The 21,775-nt window shown below is 43.7% G+C and overlaps 1 protein-coding gene across 4 annotated transcripts in view; it reads left to right on the forward strand.

Moving 5' to 3' along the window:
* The window catches only part of ARFGEF3 (ARFGEF family member 3), a 515,806-nt gene that overhangs the window by 451,500 nt on the left and 42,531 nt on the right, over window positions 1-21,775 (forward strand). For all 4 annotated transcript variants that reach the window (XM_085612422.1, XM_085612423.1, XM_085612424.1 and 1 more), the window contains 4 exons: window positions 15,730-15,906; window positions 17,159-17,273; window positions 18,172-18,274; window positions 18,664-18,795. In XM_085612422.1, the coding sequence (XP_085468548.1) occupies window positions 15,730-15,906; window positions 17,159-17,273; window positions 18,172-18,274; window positions 18,664-18,795 (527 nt within the window). The remainder of the gene's footprint in view (window positions 1-15,729; window positions 15,907-17,158; window positions 17,274-18,171; window positions 18,275-18,663; window positions 18,796-21,775) is intronic.

Genomic DNA, 21,775 nt, shown 5'->3' on the forward strand with positions numbered 1-21,775 from the left:
CTGTAAACTCCTCGGATGATGACTGTTGTGCAAAAGTAATAAGTTCCATTCTGCTGGCTTCCTGTAAAGTGTAGTATATAGTTGGTTATTCTCTGTTTTGATGGTAATGTCAAGAAAACCTATGCTGTGGTGGTCAGAATTGATGGTAAACTTGATGTCGTCGCTCATTTGATTTAGCCAAGTGTAGAAATCACTCAGTGACACGTCCTCGCCAGTCCAGAGTATCGTCTATATAGCGCCTCCATAAAGTCACTTGTGCACTGTAAGGGTTGTTGGTATCAAACACATGAGAGTTTTCAAAGTAGTCCATGTAAATGATGGCTAAGTCTGGAGCAAAGCTGGCGCCCATTGCTATGCCCTTGGTTTGTAAATAAAAATCACCTCGAAAATAGGAAAAATTGTGCATTATAGCGATTTTGAGGAGTCTAATAATGAAATCAGTGGGCACTCCCATGGGTGCTGGTCTCCTGTTGAGGGCTGCCTCCATTACTTCGAGAGCCGGTGCTTGTGGTATGCTCGTGTACAATGACACAATGTCTAGAGTGGCCAAAATGTGCTTGTTAGGGTCAAACAATTGAAAGTCTACCAGATTGATCGTCTCCATAGTGTACTTCAGGTATGCTCTCATGGTCTCCGCTATCGGCTTCAAGACAAAATCCACATATTTGCACAGTGGTTCGAGTAAAGAACCGCATCCAGAGACGATAGGTCATCCCGGAGGGTTCTGCATGCTCTTGTGTATCTTTGGTAGTGTATAAATCGTCGGTAGGCGAGGTTGCTTTTTGTTCAGAAACTGGAATTCCAGATTGGAAAGGAAACCCTGTTCAAGACCTTCTTTGGTGATTTTCAAGATTGTTTTGACCAGATCCTTGGTGGGATCTGTCCGTAATCTGGTGTAGCTGATCCCATCTCGCAGTTGGTTTAGAACTTCAGCTTTATAGTTGGTAACATCTTGCACCACAATTGCTCCCCCCTCATCAGCGGGTTTGTTCACAATCTGCTTATTGTTTTTAAGTGATGTGAGTGCTTCTCGTTCCAAGCTTGTGATATTGTGGTTGACGTACTGTTTGTTATTAAGTGCCTTGTGAACATCTCGTAAAACCACACTCTCATATGCGAGAATCTTATTGGTCATGGAGTTTGCAGGTGGCATGAAGGTAGATGGTGTCCTTAGGCCTGTCTGTGATGATATTGGGGAGACTGGAGAGTGTTTGAAGAAATAACGTAGGTGCACTTTTCTGAAAAAGCGGTGGAAAGTATTGCAGAATTTATCAGAATTAGAAAAGCACAAATGAAGCACCTTTTTTGTTAATTCTGAAAGGTGTGGTGGAAACAAATACTTTATTATGATCAAAACAAATCAGTACACTAGGTGATGCCATTTCCACCCATAATCGTTTGTGCGCTGTATAGTTTTATCACTAAAACTGTATGTGAGTGCAAATGTAATTGTCTTTTTTATTGAAAATATGTTGTCTGTAATGGCAGTGTACTACCACACCATGCATACTTCACTCTGCGCCACTCTACTCTGCACCACTCCACACCATTACTCTGCATCACTGCACTCTACGCCACTGCACTCTATGCCACTCCACTCTACTCATTCTACTCCACTATATGCCTCTCCACGCCACACTACTCTACGCCATTCTACTCCATGCCACTCTACGCCACTGCACTCTATGCCACTAGGCTATGTCACTCTGCTCTGCATCACAGCACTCTACTATACCCCACACTAATCTGTGCCACTGCATTCTACGACGCTGCATTGTACGCTACTGAATTTTAGGCCACTGTACTCTATGCCACTATACTCTGCAACACCCTACCCCAATACACTGTACACCAGTCCAATCTACTCTACACCACTCCACTCAACTGTACACCATTTCACTCCACTCTACAGTATGCTACTGCACTATACACCCTCGCCCCGCTCAAGAAGCCCTCCAACACCCACACCAGTAAGAAAGCCAGCTGGTTCACCAAAGACCTCCAGACCTCTAAGCGGACCTGTCGAAAACTAAAAAAAACTGGATCCGTGAACGAACTCCAGAAAGCTACACAGCCCACAAGAAGGCCACCCACAGACACCACCACCACCTCATCAGATCCACCAAAAGGACCTCCTTCAAAGACCGCCTAGACAACAAAGCACACAACAGCAAAGAGCTCTTTAACATCGTGAAGGAACTCTCCAACCCCAGCTCCAACACCAACAACATCCCACCCTCAAAAGACCTGTGCGACTCGCTGGCCACCTTCTTCCATCGCAAGATCGCAGACATCCACAACAGCTTCAACGCCACCCCGGCAACCAACGAGACCGCAACCCCGGCAACCACGGAGACCCCCGCTCCTACAACCACCACCTGCATCAACCGCCTGCTTGCCTGGCCCAACATCAACGACTACGACACCATCAAGATCATGAACACCGTCCACTCCGGATCACCGGGAAGACCCCTGTCCACACCACATCTTCAACAAAGCCAGCAGCACCATCACACCCCATCTCCGGAAAACCATCAACATCTCCTTCGAGACAGCAACCTTCCCGGAGAGCTGGAAGCACGCAGAGATCAACGCCTTGCTCAAGAAACTCAAGACAGACCCCAAGGACCTCAAGAACTTCCGACCCATCTCCCTGCTCCCGTTCCCGGCGAAGGTCATCGAAAAGGCTGTCAACAAACAACTGACCAGCTTCCTCGAGGAGAACAGCATCCTGGACCTGTCCCAGTCCGGGTTCCGCAGCAACCACAGCACCGAAACTGCCCTCATCGCCGCCACTGACGACGTCAGGACCCTGCTAGACAACGGAGAAACCATGGCCCTCATCCTCCTAGACCTGTCAGCCACCTTCGACACGGTCTGCCACCGCACACTACGAACTCGCCTCTTCAACGCCGGAATCCAAGAGAAGGACCTGGACTGGACCTCCTCCTTCCTCTCCGGCAGAACACAGAGCATCCGCCTCCCCACCTTCCGCTCCGAAACCACCGGGATCATCTGCGGCGTACCCCAAGGCTCATCCCTCAGCCCAACCCTGTTCAACGTCTTCAAGGCACCGTTCGCCCACGTCACACAACGGCACGGCCTCAACATCCTCTCCTATGCCGACGACACCCAGCTGATCCTCTCCCTCACCGAGGACCCCCACACTGCCAAAACCAACCTCCATGAAGGAAAGAAGGCAGTCGCCGACTGGATGAGGAACAGCCGACTGAAGCTGAACTCGGACAAGACGGAGGTCCTCATCCTCGGATCCACCCCTTCGGCCTGGGACGACTCCTGGTGGCCGACTGCACTAGGAACACCCCCTACACCCACCGACCACGCACGCAACCTAGGGGTCATCCTCGACTCTACCCTCTCCATGACGAAGCAGGTCAATGCTGTCTCCTCCTCCTGCTTCAACACTCTCCGCATGCTTCACAGGATCTTCAAGTGGATCCCCACCGAAACGAGAAGGACGGTCACCCAGGCCCTCGTCAGCAGCAGACTGGACTACGGAAACGCGCTCTACGCAGTAGCCCCGGCCAAACTCCTGAAACGGCTCCAACGCATCCAGAACGCCTCCGCATGCCTGATCCTCGACATCCTGCGCCGCAGCCACATCAAACCCCACCTGAGAGACCTGCACTGGCTCCCTGTCAACAAGAAGATAGCCTTCAAACTCCTCACCCACGCACACAAGGCACTCCACAACACTGGACCAGCGTACCTCAACAGCCGACTCAGCCTCTACACCGCTACCCGCCAGCTCCGCTCCGCAGACCACGCCCTCTCCGCCGTCCCCCGCATCCGAAGAGTGACCGCCGGCGGCAGATCATTCTCTCACCTCGCCGCCAAGACATTGAACACCCTCCCCATACGCCTACGGCAGACCTTCTGACCTTCAGAAGACTCCTCAAAACCTTGCTCTTCGAACAGTAGCAGCTTCCCCCCCCCCCCCCCCCCCCAGCGCCTTGAGACCCTCCCAGGTATGTAGTGCACTTTGCAGATGCAATGATTGATTGATTGATTGATTATACACCACTGCACTCTGCCACTCTACTCTGCCACACTGTACTCTATGTCACTGAACTTTACGCCAATCTACTCTGCACTATTGCATTCTATGGCAATGCATTCTACACCACTCTACTCTGCATCACTCCACTCTACGCCACCGCACTCCACCAATTTACACCACTGCACTTTATGCCATTCTACTCTACAACACTGCACTCTATTCAACTGTTCTATACGCCACTCCATTCTACTCCACTCTCCTCTACACCACTGCACTCTACTATGCAACACTATAATCAATGCCACTGCATTCTACGATGATGCATTGTACGCCCCTGAATTCTATGCCACTGCACTCAATGCCGCTATACTCTGCAACACTCTACACCAGTCCACTCTACTCTACGCCATTCCACTGTACTCCACTGTATGCCACTCCAATACACGACACTCTATGCAACTCCATGACACTCTACTCCACTCTTTGCCATTTCACTCTACAACACTCCATGCCACTCTCCTCTAGACTACTTTTAGCCATGCTAAACAGCAGCCACGCTGGTGTACAACATGGCTAAAACACATTGGCCAATAGCTCTTGCATAGGCGAGACCTGTTGGCTTTGCCAATGCTTGTTCTGCTATATATACACTGTGAATCAAGAGCTTTGTACTGCAGTTGTTGAACCCGACTAAGTTTTTAACACCATTTACAGCTCCTACATTAACTCAGTAACTTTATAAGTCAGTGCATGAGCTGCTCACGGCTCAGCTCGGAGCGGAGCCACATCCACTTGAAGTCTTACGGAAGGGCACGTTCATTCCAGTGCGCAGCCATTTTAAAAGTGATTACCCAGGGAGCCATATTCTGCTATTACTTTTGACTAATTTAAGCTATGTTGAGGATGTGTGGCAATGAAAGGTGCTTTGTGGTTCAATATAAATACATTGATGCATTAGCCACAATTAATATTCTACCGGTGCAAGCAGTATCACTAATAGATACATGCTTAATGGAGTGGTACAACAGACAGAGGCTGCTGCCGCAGCCAGGCTTTATGGATCAATACATATACACCTTCAAATACTTAACTGGATGAAAGAGATGGGACAGTCAGCTACATTTGAAACGGTTACTATGACTGCTAGCAGAAGAGTGGACGATTCCCAGAAAATATATGGAACTTCAGGGAAATGTATCATTTATAGGAGAGTCTAGGAAGAAAGCATGCTCTGTATTGTATACACTTCTTTCTCCATGCCCATTAAGGCCTACTACACAGATTGAATGTAAATTCCTAGAATTGTTTGTAATGTTATTAATAATGTAAAAAGAACTAGAGCATTGCATAACTGTGATCTGTGTTTATTAGAGTGGACCAGCAAACGTGTCCCACAGCACAGTGGGCTGGAGCATTAATTAATTGCAATGTGTGGATGGTGCATAAAGAAGCAACATTCATTAATCTTGTCAGTAACTTTTTTTTTTTTTAAATTGTGGACATAGAGTAGGCCTTCTATTTTGGGCAGTTTGGCAGAAACCTGGTCCTATCAGAGTCTGAAAGTCTCTGATAGGTCCAGGCGTGGAGAATGCCATTATGATGTCATTCAGGGAGTGCTCGAGAAGGTCCAGGCGTGGAGAGTACCATTATGGTGTCATTCAGGGAGTGCTCGAGAAGGTCCAGGCGTGGAGAGTACCATTATGGTGTCATTCAGGGAGTGCTCGAGAAGGTCCAGGCGTGGAGAGTACCATTATGGTGTCATTCAGGGAGTGCTCGAGAAGGTCCAGGCGTGGAGAGTACCATTATGGTGTCATTCAGGGAGTGCTCGAGAAGGTCCAGGCGTGGAGAGTACCATTATGGTGTCATTCAGGGAGTGCTCGAGAAGGTCCAGGCGTGGAGAGTACCATTATGGTGTCATTCAGGGAGTGCTCGAGAAGGTGTTCTAGGTGCCGTCAATCGTCCTGCAGGGTGAAACAGGAGAACATGAACATCAATCATAGGGGGCACTTGTCCTTTATACTGCTTTTTAGGACCTGCCTCCCTCCTCCAAGTTCCTTAGTTACACATCACAGTCCCATTGGCATATGGGGCATCAGCAGTCCCATGCATCTGATTTTCTGAAGCACTCAGTATCTACTTATTATAGAAGATGCTCTTTGTGCTTGGCCCTTCTGTGGTGGGCGTCTCTTTCTTTGTGATGGCAGCTGCCTATTCTACACTCCTATCCAGGTTCCTTCTGCCCAGTCAGATGAGTGTTCCCAGCCTCCTGTTAATCAGCAATGCTACCTTCCCACATCCCGCCCCAACTTGCCGTGCTGCTGCCTGCATCTGAGCTGCTACAGTCATTTTTAGTAAGAGTTCATGGGTATTTAAATACTTTGCATTAACTCTATAGCACTACTATTAGGTTATTGTCAGTGGTTTTTATTTTATTTTAATAAGCTGAAACGTTCATGGACAAGGTGGAGCCCAATCTTGCTAGAAAGCTGTACCTACAGTTTAGACGTGGGTCACTACCCTTGCGTGCTTTTACCCACAAATGGTCATTCTCTTAGAGTGGAGATGACCAGGTATGTCCGACCTGCGGCAGGTCTATTGAAACCGTGGCACATGTAATGTTCTTTTGCCCAGGGTACAGACTGGCCAGGACAAAATGGATTAGAACTATTTGTAGGAATTTGGAGTTTGTCCGGCGCACAGAGGCTTTGAGAATATTCCAAATGGACACACGCCAGCATGTTGTATTTGTATTGTCAAAATATTTGTTCACAGTAGGGTATATTAGAAAGAAGTTCATCCTCGCTCCCTCAGCTGATCGCCACACCTAGAACCACGAATAGTAATATCAGAACAAAATACGCATGCACAGTTTAAAACTTAAAGACCTAGAGCTTGCTCCCTATATTTGATGATTAAAGTCTGGAAAAATAATATTTACATTGTTTGTTAAGGATATGGACAGGGATATGTTCTTTTAAATTACCTATTTGAGAGTAGCTGCCGACACAGTACCAAAAACACACATGTACAATCATTATGTGAAGTTGTGTTACTCCAATTTTCAAAGGCTTCTTAACATTTTTAATGTTTTAATGAACATGGAGAAGGATGATAATCTAAATGCATTGGTTGATTTTCTATAACATTTTGTACTTGTATTGTTTTTATGTGCTTTCTGTCCTTTATGGCACAATGCCGAAATAAAGATGGCTTTACAGTATATAATTTTATGATTCTTTTATTAACGTATTTAGTTTTTTTTTCGTTATTTATTTTGCTTTATCTGTTCACTAAGTGTTGTGTATATGTAATGTTATTGTTCTTTTAATAAAAATGTATTTTATATTCATCATGGTATTATTGGCAAACACATAGCAGTATTGTCAGAATCATAGCTGTAATTATTCTTATTGTTGCTTCACAGTTTAGCAACATTTTTCAAGGCTTTTGTCACTCGAGATAAAGGTGTAAAGGGCAGGGCGTGGTGCTTTCTTTCTTCTGGCTCAGTGAAGTCAACTTCCATGCTGAGCCCGATCTTACCGACAAATTTCCACTGCGATGTGGCCTTACACGATCTATTTTTCATTCCTTGCTCCTTCTGATTCTCCATGCTACCTCATCTTCCTCAGTTGATTCTGCTGAAATTCTTGTTTAGTGGCCATTTCTCCTTATTGGATGGGTCTGAAAGTCCTCTCGTCAATGAGCAGTCCTTGCTCAGCCTTCTCATCTCCTCCATATCTTGGTTTTCCCAAGCGAAACCTCTGGTACCATGTACCATGAAGGCTTTAGGTGAACATCCAAAACTCTGAACGGCTCTCTCCAAGGGCCCACGGTCAGAGGCACCACACTTTGCTTGACGTCAGCAATTATACTTGCACTTAGCTAACTATAGTATTGTGAAATGGGCAGCAAATATCTTGCTTGAATGTAATAAGTTTTGGTTTATCTGGAAAGCTACCTAGCTTCTGCCACTAAGTCCACTGCGATCCATGCTTACCACAATTAGGACCAAAATCGTGCGCTTCTGTTCAAGCTGAAGTGTGACTGCAAATGTAGAACCATTGAGTACTTCTTCCGAAGTAATTGGTGTTGCATAGCATGGGGGTGGGAAAGTCTGTTCTGTACGACAGGAGTGGATGAGATGTGGCAGGAGGAAACAAGGAATCTTAAATTGGAAAGCTGTCCAGTCTATTTTTAAGTGTTTACAGGGAAAGCGTTCAATCAATTTTTAATTTTGCTGTTTGGAGGTCTTGAGATGAAGGCATTTCAAGAAAACAATGGTGCTATTGGGTTTTTGTGGTTTGGGATTGCCAGCTTTCTGCACCTGCTGAAAGGGTAGGATATTTTTTGTCTTTGCTAACGTCACTGCCACCTTGTGTGTTGCACTTACAATCTGGTTTCTATCTTGGTGAGCGTTAACAACTCTCTCCATCCGGTTATTTGTCTGTGCACCCCACCCGTCTGTCTTCTCAAGTGATAGTGCTGTTGCAACATGATCTGTCTCTGAGATTAGCTTTTCTCTGGTGATTGTTACAGGCTTCTCACCCACTGCTTCAAGTACTTGCTACTAACTGCTTAAAAGGCTATTCACTATCACGTGCAGCTGCACATCCATACTCACATCGGTAGAACGTGTGGGTGCAGATTTACCACTCAGCACCACTACTGCTGTTGGCAGTAACTTCCCATCCTGTCACACTGAATAGAACTGCAAATCCCTGGAAAAACACGGCTCTGTAATTTGATTGGATGTTGGTTTGGTGGATTATAGCTCAATGTTGTATTGAGTTAGGTAATTATAGCATGGCATGTAAGAAGTCAGTAGTGCCACAGGAGCACTAACACACAACGCCCTACATTCCAAGCTGTGGTTATATTCCAATTTGGGTACTCTACCCATTCATTATGTTCAGGTTGGTCCATGGGTCAAGATTTTTGCCAGTTTTTTTCAGGATATCCTTTCACTTTGTACATGATTCCCATCTAGGTGCATTGCACATTAATGTTTCCCTGTGTGGATATCCTAAAAATCTGTTGGGGAGCTGCCCTTGTTGACCAACGTGAAGCATCCTTGTTCTGGTAGAATTTAAAGTGAATGATTACTTTTTGGCTGTGCGTTTCAATAAGCATTAGTCCTTAATAATCGTTAGTTAAAAATAAAAGAATGCTTTAGGACAGTGGCTCTTAACCTTGAGTTCGAGAAACCTGGGGGTCTGCAGCACCTACTCAGAGTGTCCATGAGTATCTAAAAAATGAAATAATATTAGCAGATTAATAAGCTACTATATATACATAAAACAGAGATGTAAAGTTGAAAATTATTTTGGGGGGATAATTTAAAGGAATTTGAAGCTAAAAATTAAGGTGGTTTCCTTGATTTACTGTAGATACTCAAGTACAGCAAACATTACTAGGGAGAATTGGTGACCTTAATTAAAGCACTAGTATTCACCGACAAAAAGAGAACATACATTAGGAGCAAAAAAGACAAAGCAATATGCTAGAGCTTACTATGTTTCTTTGTCTTTTAGAAATAAATCCAAATTTTAAAATGCTCTAACCTTCCCATTAAAAATAGCATTTTCATTTTTGCTTATCTTTTGACTGTGTATTTGTATAATATATACTTGTTTGGTTTTGTGTATTGTTTTGAGGTTCAAATCATAGAAATTGTTTAGGTGGGGGTTCCCATTGTCCAGTAGTCATACATTGGGGGTCCCCAGAAGTCAAAAGGTTAAGAGCCGCTGCATTAGGAGATTACTTTAAGCCGTAAGATAAAATACAATTCAATCTAAAACAGCAGTAAGTCCTTTGTTGTGCTCTTTACAGCTCACTGAGCTGATTGATTTGTGCAAAGGATACATAAGGTCACCTTTCAACCCTCTTGTCTATTATTATGTCTGAATAAATACTTAAGCAACCAACTAATCTGTATTTCTCATGCTTCCCCTAACTGCTGGGAATGTGTAAAGCAAAATGTCAGTATCTGATAGAGACTTCTAGCTGCAGATTCCTTACCTTCGAATTATCTCCAGGCGTTAGACTGGGCCCAAAATATTTTTGTGAGCAGTACACCTGGGCACCGGTAGGTGGCATTATTCGGCTCCACGTGGTATCGTCAGCGTTGTCCGTGCCAGAAGTGATGTGCACAGGTCCTATATAGAGATCGCCAGCCCTGCTTGCTGGCGTTATTCTTTTCTTTCCTCACCACTCAACGCAGATCTGGAGAGAGCTACCCCCAGTCATTTTTTATTGACCTTTTTTGACTTTTTGTCAAAGGTTTTTGATATCTTTCTCCTGGTGTGTCACAGATGTCCACTACGAAGGCTGGCTTTAAACATTGCGGCACCTATTACTGACAGATGTCAGTGACAGACCGGCATCTTGTTTGCCTTTGGCGCCTTGAGTGCGTCACCGTGCACTGAGAGGCCTTGAGGGAGAGGTCCCTCAAACTTCTATCCGCTCGATGTGCGACACCGCAACAGCCTCGATCCTGTTTGAAAGGAAGGTCCCGGGATTGGTCGCTGAGTCATCGATCTTCGTCGAGGACTTGGTGGACGCCAGTGGACTGGACACCTTTCCAGATACTTGCGTGGTCTCTCCCCCCTACCGTGGCTATGGCTTTTGCTGTGGTGCTGAGAAGGGCGCATGAGGTCATGGTCCTTAGCCTGCCCTCAGTGGCAGGTAAGACTAATGTCTCGACAGAGATGCTTCAGCTGAGAATGTCCCCCTCAGAACTGCTTCTTCCTTTCAATGTGAGCCCTCACAGATGTTCTGCTTGGGACCTGGTCCAAGCCCCGCACAGGAGCTCCTGTGAACAGGGCCATTGCTTGCCACCATTAACCTGCCCTAGGGGACCCCAATTTCCTGATACAACACCCTACCCCAGAGAGCTTGGTGGTCCAAGCATCCACCTTCCATGTAATCCCTGGCGCATTTCCTACCACCCCACCGGATTTAGAATCCAAGCGGCTGGACAATTTAGGCAAGAAAATGTTTTCTACCAACGGCCTGGCACTGCGGTCAGTGAACACCATGTTCCCTATGGGCCAATACTCCTATGCACTCTAGGATTTAGTTGCACAGGTTCTGCCCATGGTCCCGAAAGAAGCCTGGTCCAGGCTCTCCCAAGCTATGGCAGATGGGACTGACACAGCTAAGTTCACCATCAGGAGTGGGCTGGACACAACCCATTCGCTGCGCAGAGTGGTTTGTTCGTCGGCGGCCTTGCGACGCCACGCCTGGCTAAGAACAACTGGCTTTTCAGGAGATGTCCAATCTTAATTTTTCCACCCAGCCACCATTGCCCACAAACTTCCAAGCCTCTTTGTGGCTGAGGGTGCGGTTCCCACAGACCCCACGGGTCAGGCAGCCTAAGGTTGGCCCAGTCCCGCCTCCCTGGCAGTTGCTGCCTCCAAGCCCCTTTAGTTTGCGCTCAGAACGTCTCAAACAAACTGTGGGCGGCAGGATATGCCATCACCTGCACCACTAGAGGTCAATAACATCAGACTGCTTAGTTCGTCAGATTGTCCAAAGGAGCTACTCCCTCCCCTTTGGGGCTACCCCTTCATCCATGCCACTCACTCACAACAGGCTGACGGTGGACCAGGTTTCCTTCTCCGCCAGGAAGTGATGGCTCTCTTTGCCAAGGGAGCCATAGGGAGGGTGCCAACATCAGAAGTAGGCTGTGGTTGTTATTCCTGCTACTTTCTGGTGCCCACAAAGGATGGAGGCCTTCATCCTATACTAGACCTGGGCCCCCACAATTTCTTCCTGAGAAAGGAGAAATTAAAAATGCTCATGCTCGCTCAAGTTCTTTCTGCCCTCGATCCGTGAGACTGGATGGTGGTGTTGGATTTGCACGACACATACTTCCACATTCCTGTCGTGCCTACCCACAGGCGCTACCTGCGGTTCACTGTGGGTCACAAGCACTTTCAGTTTGCCATGCTCCCTTTGTGTCCACCAAGGCGATGGCGGTGGTTGCAGCTCATCTGTGGAGATCAGGGTTGTCAGTCTTCTCCAATATCTGCTCTGGACACAATGCAGTTTCGGGCTTATCCTCCCAGACATGGAATCTAGGATATTCAGGCTATGATATCGATGTTTTAGCCCCTATCCTGGTATTCGGGGAGATGGACTCTGAGGCTGCTGGATCTCATGGCCTCCTGCATCCTGCTTTTGACACATGCCCGCTGGCATATGCGGACTCTGCAGTGGGACCTAAAGTTCCAGTGGGCGCAGCATCTGTAAAATATCTCCGGCATGGTTCAGATCTCGGCGGGAACTGCAAAAGATCTGCAATGGTGGTTAACAAATCCTGATTCGGTCAGCAGCAGACCCCGCTCCCATCCCCAACTGGATCCGACAGTGGTGATGGATACATCACTCCTGGGATGGGGTGGCCATCTGGGAGAGGTGGCGATCAGAGGACTCTGGTCTATGATGGAATCCGGACTCCACATCAACCTATTGGAGCTCCGGGTGATCCAACTGGCATTGAAAGCCTTTCTACCATCCATCAAGTGAAGGCTATTGCAAGTGTTTCCGGATAGCACCACCGCCATGTGATACTGCAACAAACAGGGCAGGGTGGGGCCCTGGGTTGTTTGTCAAGAGGCTCTGGACGTTGCTAGAATGTCAGGGCATATACCTGGTGGTTCAACACCTTAACCCAGGGTGGCAAAACGCAGCCAAAGATGCCTAGCAGATCACGAGTGGTATCTCCATCTGGAGGTGGTGAAATGGGGAGAGCCTTGGTTAGATCTGTTCCCCACTGCCGAGAATACGCCATGCCAGTGATTTTGTGCACTGGAGTTTCCAAGGCTGTTCTCGCTCGGAGACACTTTTTGTCTCGCGTGAAGCTCAGGCCTTCCTTTCCGCCCATACCACTCCTGCCAAGTGTTCTCAAGAAGATCAGGAATGACAGTTTCCAAGTCCTTGTAGCTGCAAACTGGGCTTGGAGAGTTTGGTATCCCGAGAGGTTGAGCATAGCCATAGGTCCTCTGATCAGACTGCCTCTTCGGGAGGATCTTCTGTTGCAGCAGCAGGGGTGGGTTTACCACCCAATCCTGTCAATGCTCTTCCTTCTTCCGTGGAGATTGAGCTTTGACAGTTGACAGCTTTCGACCTTTTGCCCAAAGTCTGCAATGTTATCTTGGCAGCCAGCATCCCTTCACCAACACAATATGTGTTGGCCGTTAGAAAACGTTTGTGGCATGGTTTACAGCCAAACAGGTTGACCCCTGATCTGCACCCCTTTCCCGGGTTCTGTTTATACTTACCCGAGCCCAGCTAATGCTCTGTTGTAAATAGATTTCTGAAAGACCTCGAACATATGTTTCCACATTTCTACATTTGGGATGTGTGCTCCCTTTGAGCTGCTCTATAACTATCCTCCCAAGCACTTCAACATCAAGCCTTCCTAGTGGTGATAACATCTGCCCGGAGGGTCAGTGAACTTCAGGCTTTGACATCCAAGCCTAACCATCATTCCAGACAAGCTGGTTCTTCGCACTAGAGCTTCCTTTCTGCCGAAAGCTGTCGCTCCCTTTCATGTAGGTTAGTCAATCACCCTACCTACCTTTTATGCTCCGCCGCATCCCTGTAAGGAAGAGGAGCGACTCCATTAACTGAACCCAAAAAGTGTGTTGCCATTCTACCTAAACCGCACAAAAGAGTTCTGGGTGGACAACCAACTCTTCATGGAATATGTCGGAAACAAGAAAGGGAAGAACGTGCAGATAAGAACCATTCCCCAATAGATCGTGCTCTGTATTAAAATCTGCTTCGCATTTGACAAGAAGCAACCCCCAGAAGGTTTGTATGCTCATTTCACCAGAGCTAAGGCTGTGATCATTGCGTTAGCATGCGGATTTCCGGTCCTGGACATCTGCCATGCAGCAACGTGGGCTACCTGCACTTGTTCACTAAGGACTACTGCCTGGACAGTCAGATCCATAGGGATGGGCACTTTACCCGTTCAGCCCTCCAGGACTTTTTAGTGTGAAATTGTTTCGCAGACCCAGCTCCGGGGAGGTATTGCTTGGGTATCTATTCTAAATTAAGGAATCTATTTATAAGTCTATTAGATGAACAAGTTACTTACCTTTGTTAACGCCTTATCTGGTAGAGATTCTGTCTAGCCACATATTCCTTTCCAATCCACCCATTCTCCCCGCTCTGCGAACGTATTTCTATGGTTAGGTCTGTTCCCCTTCAGGGTTCTAGTCTTTCACACCAGTGGTCAGTGTTCTTCGAAGCTGCGTTCCCCGTATGTGGAAAGTCATGAAAAGAAACTGACATCAGCTTGCTGGAGTGGCACCTATATAGGAACCCCACACGTCACTTCCGGCGCGGACAACACCACGTGTATCTGAACTACTCCACCTGCCGGCGCGCCGGGGTAGTGCTCACGAAAAATTTCTGGATCCAGTCTGATGCCTGAGGATAATTCTAAGGTAAGGAATCTGCAGCTTAATAGCGTAGCTACGAGATAAGGCATTACACAAGGTAAGCAACGTGTTAATTTATGCCTTTGGTTGTTTAATTGGGACGGCTTGAGATTTTTCTGTCTTCAGACTTCCAGCGCCACAAAAGCTCACAAGGTTAACAACCGTGTATGGTAGGGAAATCTACATCGAAAGAATAGTCTTTTGTAAACGTATCTGGACCTGTTATTAGATTAAAAATGCACACTCCCATGATCTTGTAAGGATTGCAGTAACCTAAAATGTCAATAAAAGTACATATGAACACACCCAAGCCCCAGAAATAGAAGGTTATTCTCAAGATGTCCTCATACTTATACAAACATTCCTTTGTATGTCATGAAATTCATACTTGTGCAATAGTTAAATCTTTAAGAATTGCATACTTTGGTGGAATTTTGAGTTCCCAGTGGATGTGAATGACGCCATAAGTTCTACACCATTACGCCATAAACCAGCACTACAAATATTTAATTTTACATTACGGTAAACATAATGAAGAATCTAGAATCTAAAATGCCAAAATGTAAATATATCACCAAACCTAAACCTTTCCCTATCCATTATCCTTGAACGCTTTCACTTTACGTAATGCAAATGCCAAACCTTCCTCTAGCCCCTACCTAAATCCCATCCATAATGTTAACCCTTTCCCCCTAACACCATCTCCTATCTTAATCCTAACCCTTTTGTAATCCTAAACTGGCTCAATTGGAACTCCTTTTTATTAATGCCGCATTGTTTATTTTTACATTTCTAAAATGTATGAGGACTCAATGTTCTTTGTTTTTTCTTCCTTATTATCTCATTATTCTTGCTTTGCTTCATTTTGGATTTGCGGTTAAGTGAATATTGTATGTCATTCATTTTGGTTAAAGTGTTTTCACATAATGCCATTTACACTACCACCTTTGCAGTCATTTCTGTGTTGACAATATCCTTGTTAGGCATGTGTATTAAGTAGATTGAGATTGAACCACCTCTTTTTAAATCTAACACATCTTGTTAAATGAAGCAAGCTGTTCTGTGTCACTCATTAGACAGGCTGGCCTCAGGTGTTAGTTGGCAACTCTAGATTTCCATTGGTTCAATCCTCTGAAGGAGATGTGACTGGTTTGTAAGAGAGAAAGAATCCTGACAGATTTAGGATCCTGGTTTATTGTGAGAGGACACAATAAGGCTGCTCAGATTCCTAACTTGGCTGCGTTTCTCTTCCAGGGCCTGGGTTTGCCATCTACGCGGTTGTCCACCTTCTGCTGCCTGTGATGTCTCTTTGGCTTCGTCGGAGTCATGGCGAGCACTCCTACTGGGACATCGCCTCTGCTAACTTCAAACATGCCATTGGTCTGTCCTGCGAGCTAGTTGTGGAACATGTGCAAAGCTTCATCCACTCTGGTAATAAACTCTGAGACAATCTAATTGCTTAATGCATTCATTTACAACAGCTATAAAGTCATGTAAGGGACTTTGTATGGGTAGATAGAGGAATCAAGTTTTACAGTGGAAATGGAGAAGTTGATTGAGAGAGAGTAGAACTAAATTAATCAACAGGAAAACTATTAAAGAGGCTTAAACCAAGATGAGGAACTGAAAAAATAGATCTGGAACATGAATGTTGATAGGAGGCAGCGAAGTGGTGAGCCCTCAGGTGTAGGAGAGAGTGTGGAAGACTACTGTGAAACTGGGGAGCAATCTGAAGAAGAGAGTTGTGGGACAGTGAGGCGCACAAGAAGGGAACAAGAGTATGTCGCTGAGACTCCTCAATACCCAGAATTGAGATATAATCGCATGCTAACTATTTTATGCTTCTAAATTTTTTTTTGTTCGAAGTTTGTTACATATCACACTCTCAATGTATTTTGTATACTATCAACAGATCTCTCTTTGGCCACTTTTAAACAAAATTAATATACGGACAATTAATAATATAGTTTACAAAGTACAAGTTCTGTATGAGGGTGCAGGGTGCACCAAGGGTCTGAGCAGGGCAGGTAACTAAGGACTATACCAAATGACTATTGATTTTACTGATCTTGGTTGGCCAATGGGCAGTGTCATTCTCCAATATAGAAGAACTTGTTAGCCTTTACATATTTTAGAGCATGTGCTTTATCCCACATCTCTTTCTACATGTTTGTTGGTAATCCCATTATTATCAAACTATTTTAACTTTTGACTTGTATTGAGTTGGCTTCCAATCTGCTTTGGGTTTGTCTGCGTTTAAAACTCCTTTGCTCATTTAAAGAACAAAAAATCATTAACCGCCCAATATGCTTTGTGATCGTATCCCTACTAACACCTTTTAAATTAAGAGTGCAAGAGGCCATATTTTTGTAAGAAGGTGACATTATTTGGTAGAGGGCTTAATTCTAGGTTTATCAAACCAGTGGGTCCAGACTGAAGTTGGATTAGTAGAAGATTCTAATGTTGACACCAGGTGAGGTTACTCCCATCAATGGTAAATTTGAACCAACTTAGCAGTGTTATAAATGAGGTACAGCAGTCATGGTACTTTCAAATTACACCAGTGACAGCTACTGGCATTACCACGGCATGTGATACACACTGGAAGCTTTAATAACATTGATAAGCATTCTTTTGCCTTGTACCCTTAAGTACTCCTTTGGTTTATGTATCCCTGTGCTAGACATTGGCTATGAGAACATGATCAACACAATGCTGAAGGACCTCTTCAAACTGTTGGTAGCTTGTGTGGCCGAGCCTACAGAAAGCATATCCAGGGTCGGCTGTTCCTGTATAAGGTGAGGGAAGCATTCATGACATGTTCCACCTTCAATCCATCTGTGAAGAAGTTCTTTGTGAAGAGGCATTTTAGCTAACACAGGAGTTTATTCAAATGTCATGTTCCTTTCTTAAGTGCACACAGGAATTAGATCCTTATTTGTAATCACAACATTTTGGTATTCTTAATTAAAACAAAAAGTATAGTTACTTTCAACAACAAAAAATATTTCATGTTCTCTTCTTTTTTTTGAACACACATACTGCAAGAATGATTTAAATTCAATACTTATTGTTAATAGGTACCCCTAAAATGTCATTCTAATTATCTAAAAGCCCTCTGTTCATCATTATGTGGATGGGGCAGTTCTAATAATATCAGTGTTTATGCCACAATACTGCTTCACTGAAAATCTTTTGCATTACTTCTAGGAAATGTAAGTCTATCTCTCCCTTTTGCTCCATTACACCATATCTGTCCCTGTTCTAGTATGTAGGGTTTACAGGACTATCTGATGTAGAAGTGTTCTCCATTGGTTTCCGCCTTACTTGACTGGGCAGGGTTAGGTCATCACGGGTGAAAGGACACGGGTGTTGGAAGGGTAACAAGTCTGATGAAGACAGAGGAGGTCAGAATGTTTTGTTGTGGCTGGCTTGAAAGGAATTGTGACATGAAAAGTGGATTTCAGTGCATCATGGTTATTGCTCTTGACTGAGCGTTTAGTAATTGAGATACTGGATTTGAAAACACGAATTTCAACCCCTGCAGAATACTTCATATTCTGCATGATTGTTTTCGGTACGGTTGTCTCCAGATCACTTAAACTTCATGTACCAAGGTACTGAGCTGCTGATTGAGAGTGCCTTGAAACAGCCATGTCTGCAAAGAGTGAAGGTTTGTTCCCTGTTCTTTTTCAGGTATGTTCTCCTAACAACTGGGCCAGTTTTTACTGAAGAGATGTGGCGTCTTGCATGCTGTGCCTTACAAGATGCCTTTTCAGCTACCCTTGAACCAGTGAAGGTATGAGCAACCATTCATGAATATACACCTATTCTCTTTGCTGCTTCACATCTATATCCTGTAAACAATTTAGAGACATTTCAGAGAAAGTATCTGCCTCTTTGCCTAAGTTAAAACCCTCAACACATCCTATTCCTTGTGTGTTGGTGCAATGAGCATTTATTAACTCTTAACAGGGGGTTCTGTGCAGCATGCAGAGGGATTGAACCAAGTCCTGTATTGTGGTCTCCGGTATGTCTGTCATGTATCTGAAAGTAACTTGCAGGTTGGTTTATTTAGTAATATTTTCCTGTGAGGTGACATTTTCCTGTAACATGATGAAATGCTTGTCACAATGTGTGTTTCCATTTTTCAGTCGATGATGTATCAGATGTTTTCTTTGTCCATAGAACCTATTGGGGTATTTCCACAGTGGCTCTGAGAGCTTTTCCGGAGATGCCTGTGAAGTGAAAGTGGCCGCTCCTTCCCTGTGCCCCAATGCCGAGGCAGAGTACTGGAGAATCCGTGCCATGGCACAGCAGGTAACTATTTTCCACTGACTTCTTCATCAACGGCTTTTTGCATTTGGTCCCTGCCGACCAATGCTTGAAGACTGAATGCTTTCTCTTACTAAATATTGAAATATAAATAATAGCGTAATATGCCTACCAAATGTTAAATTAGCTTGCTAGTGTCAACTGTTGCTATTCTAGGGTATTTGCAAAGCACCCTTTTATGTCTTACGGGCTCATCTAATTGTAAAGACATCTTAAGCAATCAGCATGTAAATCAATGCTAACTTAAGTATCCTCAAATTTGCCTCCTAATCGCCATCTTGTGAAACTGACAGCCAGGACTTTTGGCTTGCAGTCTCAAAGTTACTTGGGTCTAGAGTTGTCTCAATTATTCAATCAGACATAGCCTTCTTGATGTACTGGTGCAACTGTTTTCCATTGGCTCCTGAAAATTACTGCATTGTCTGTCAGAAAGTGATGATGTAGATTATGCCAATCAGTAAAGAAACCAGAGAACCTTTGTCTCTTCTCTAGTATGAAGAAGCATCTTGTAACTAATTTCTTCAGTAACATTTGTGGTGTTCCCTGTGCTCTCTGTTGAGCAGAGGGAGTCTCGATGCATTCTGAAGTGAAAGTACAAATGTAGGGATGTTCATTTTGACTACTCTTTGATAACCTACGGGCAAGATATGCTGAGATAGTTTCTCTAGTTTCCCCATTAAATTTATATTCACTGCTTTTGATAGATCCAGCACTGAACACCACAGGTGTCCTGTTGACATAGTAGTCTATAAACACTCTTCTCTTGGCTCAACTTGAATATGAATAATGCAGTATTAAAAGCATTTGTTTTAAGGGTGATTTCATAACTATGTAGACAGCGTTAGTGTCCGGCCCTGTGTTTGCTAGATTTGAGCTCATCATAGTGTATTCTCTTGTTTCACTTCTGGCATGGATGAGGCTAATATTTAAAAAAATATATAATAATGGTTATTTATTTGTTAATATAAATTGTTGAGAGATCTGCAGGAAACAAATTGCTTACCATTAAAATGGGAGATGAGTGTGTGGAGCCTTCAACATCATAAACCCAAATTTCGGTTCATAATCTGCTGGATAACGTCTGTCTTCTACTTAAATTTGGAAAAGGACCACATTACGGAATGCAGGAATATAACATTAATTTGATACAGGTCAAGAAAAGGGATTTTTTTCTAACAATGCTTAAAACATTTATCTATCAAGAGAATCTTATGAATTAGGTCTTATGACAAACACCAAAGGTGCATAAAGATCAATGTATTCCTCCTTGCCTTCCAACTGGAGCTGATATAAATTAATTCATAGAATAGCTATTGACAATACACCAACATAAATCCATGGTATCACTCTCTTTTTTGATTAAGCTGAATGGAATCCATTGGATGACGTTTATTTTTATTAACATTGAATGTTTTTAGTTTGTACACCTATATTTCATACTGTAAGGACATAGGCCCTTTTGTACGGCCTTTAATTAGGAATAACATCAAAGTAGTTATTGAAATCTTTTTGTCAGTACTATTGCATATTACTGTCCATATAGTAGAGAATATTCCCTCCAAATATCAGGAACTGCTTTTGCTTCATATGTAATACAAATCAGACATTTATACATTCATATATGAATTTGAATATGAAGACATGCGTGTATTTAATTGACAATATTTTGGGTGTCTGGACAAGACCTGAGGAAGAGTTCAGAGTTTTGTGCTAAATTGAATACCCAGCATTAAAGAGTTATAATCACAGAAAAACATTCTTCTGAAGAAATCCACTTCTTGAATGTAGAAATGTCAGTGCAGGCTGCTCAGTGACACACAGATGTCTATTTTAGAAGGACAGCTCACCATAGTTTGTCATTGGCATACAAAGCATGATTATTTGTTTTATTCTCCTGGATTATAATAAAGTATTTAAAGAGCTGCAAGAAATGTTACAAAACTTTGTGGATAGGCATGTTTTGGAGGATATTTTAAATGAAGCTATGAACAAGGCTAAGGTGAAATCAAGTATACACTTTGGAATGGGACTCAATAATGGATGGACAGACCATTATATTTGCAACAAAATATTCTGCATTGATGTACTATTGGACAATGAAGTGGCACTAAAAACGTGATTATTTTTTAAAAAGTGAATCAAAAATTGTCTAAATTATTTTAATATTGATATCAGAAATAATGCGAAATCATATTTAATTAAACCTGGAGGAGCAGTAGAGAAAAGTCTACATGATATTGCTTCTTAGCCCTAAAATTGGAACACTCACATGTCTAAATAAATAATAACTGAATAATAAATTACACACATTGTAATACTGAAGTACAAGGGAGTGTGATCTTCTATCTGTATAGAGGGTAAGGAATACAATGTGATTCTTTGCAACAGGTGATATAGAAAATGTAATTTATTTAATAAAATGTCCATGCAGACAATAAGACATTTTTAGAAAATGGGCATTAAATTAGTGATAATTGCTTCCTAATATTGGTGGGTTGAGGGATGGAATAGCAAGAAAGAATATAAATATATTGACAAAGGCTTCTGCGAAGCTGAAACGCGTCTCGGGTATGTCCGGGTCGAGTGTGACCTGAAATAATAAAAGAAGCCATATTCGTAACAGCCTGATGTCCGTGCCTTCTTCGTTGGAAGCAACTAAGGAAGCGGAATTGTTTGTTCATATATATATATATATATATTCACTTAAAAAACCATAGGTTTCACACACGTTATAGTTAGGAATTAGCATTTAAAAAACCTTGCAAATTCACAGAAAAAAGCATAGGTTTCACACATGTTATAGTTAGCTGGACATTTCACTCGTAAAAAACCAATGAAGCTCCCCCGTTTTCAGTGAATTTGCAAGGTTTTTTAAATGCTAATTCCTAACTATAACGTGTGTGAAACCTATGGTTTTTTCAGTGAATTTGCAAGGTTTTTTAAATGCTAATTTATGAATGTATTT

This window comes from Triturus cristatus, chromosome 6, assembly GCF_964204655.1.
Source record: "Triturus cristatus chromosome 6, aTriCri1.1, whole genome shotgun sequence".
Taxonomy (NCBI): domain Eukaryota; kingdom Metazoa; phylum Chordata; class Amphibia; order Caudata; family Salamandridae; genus Triturus; species Triturus cristatus.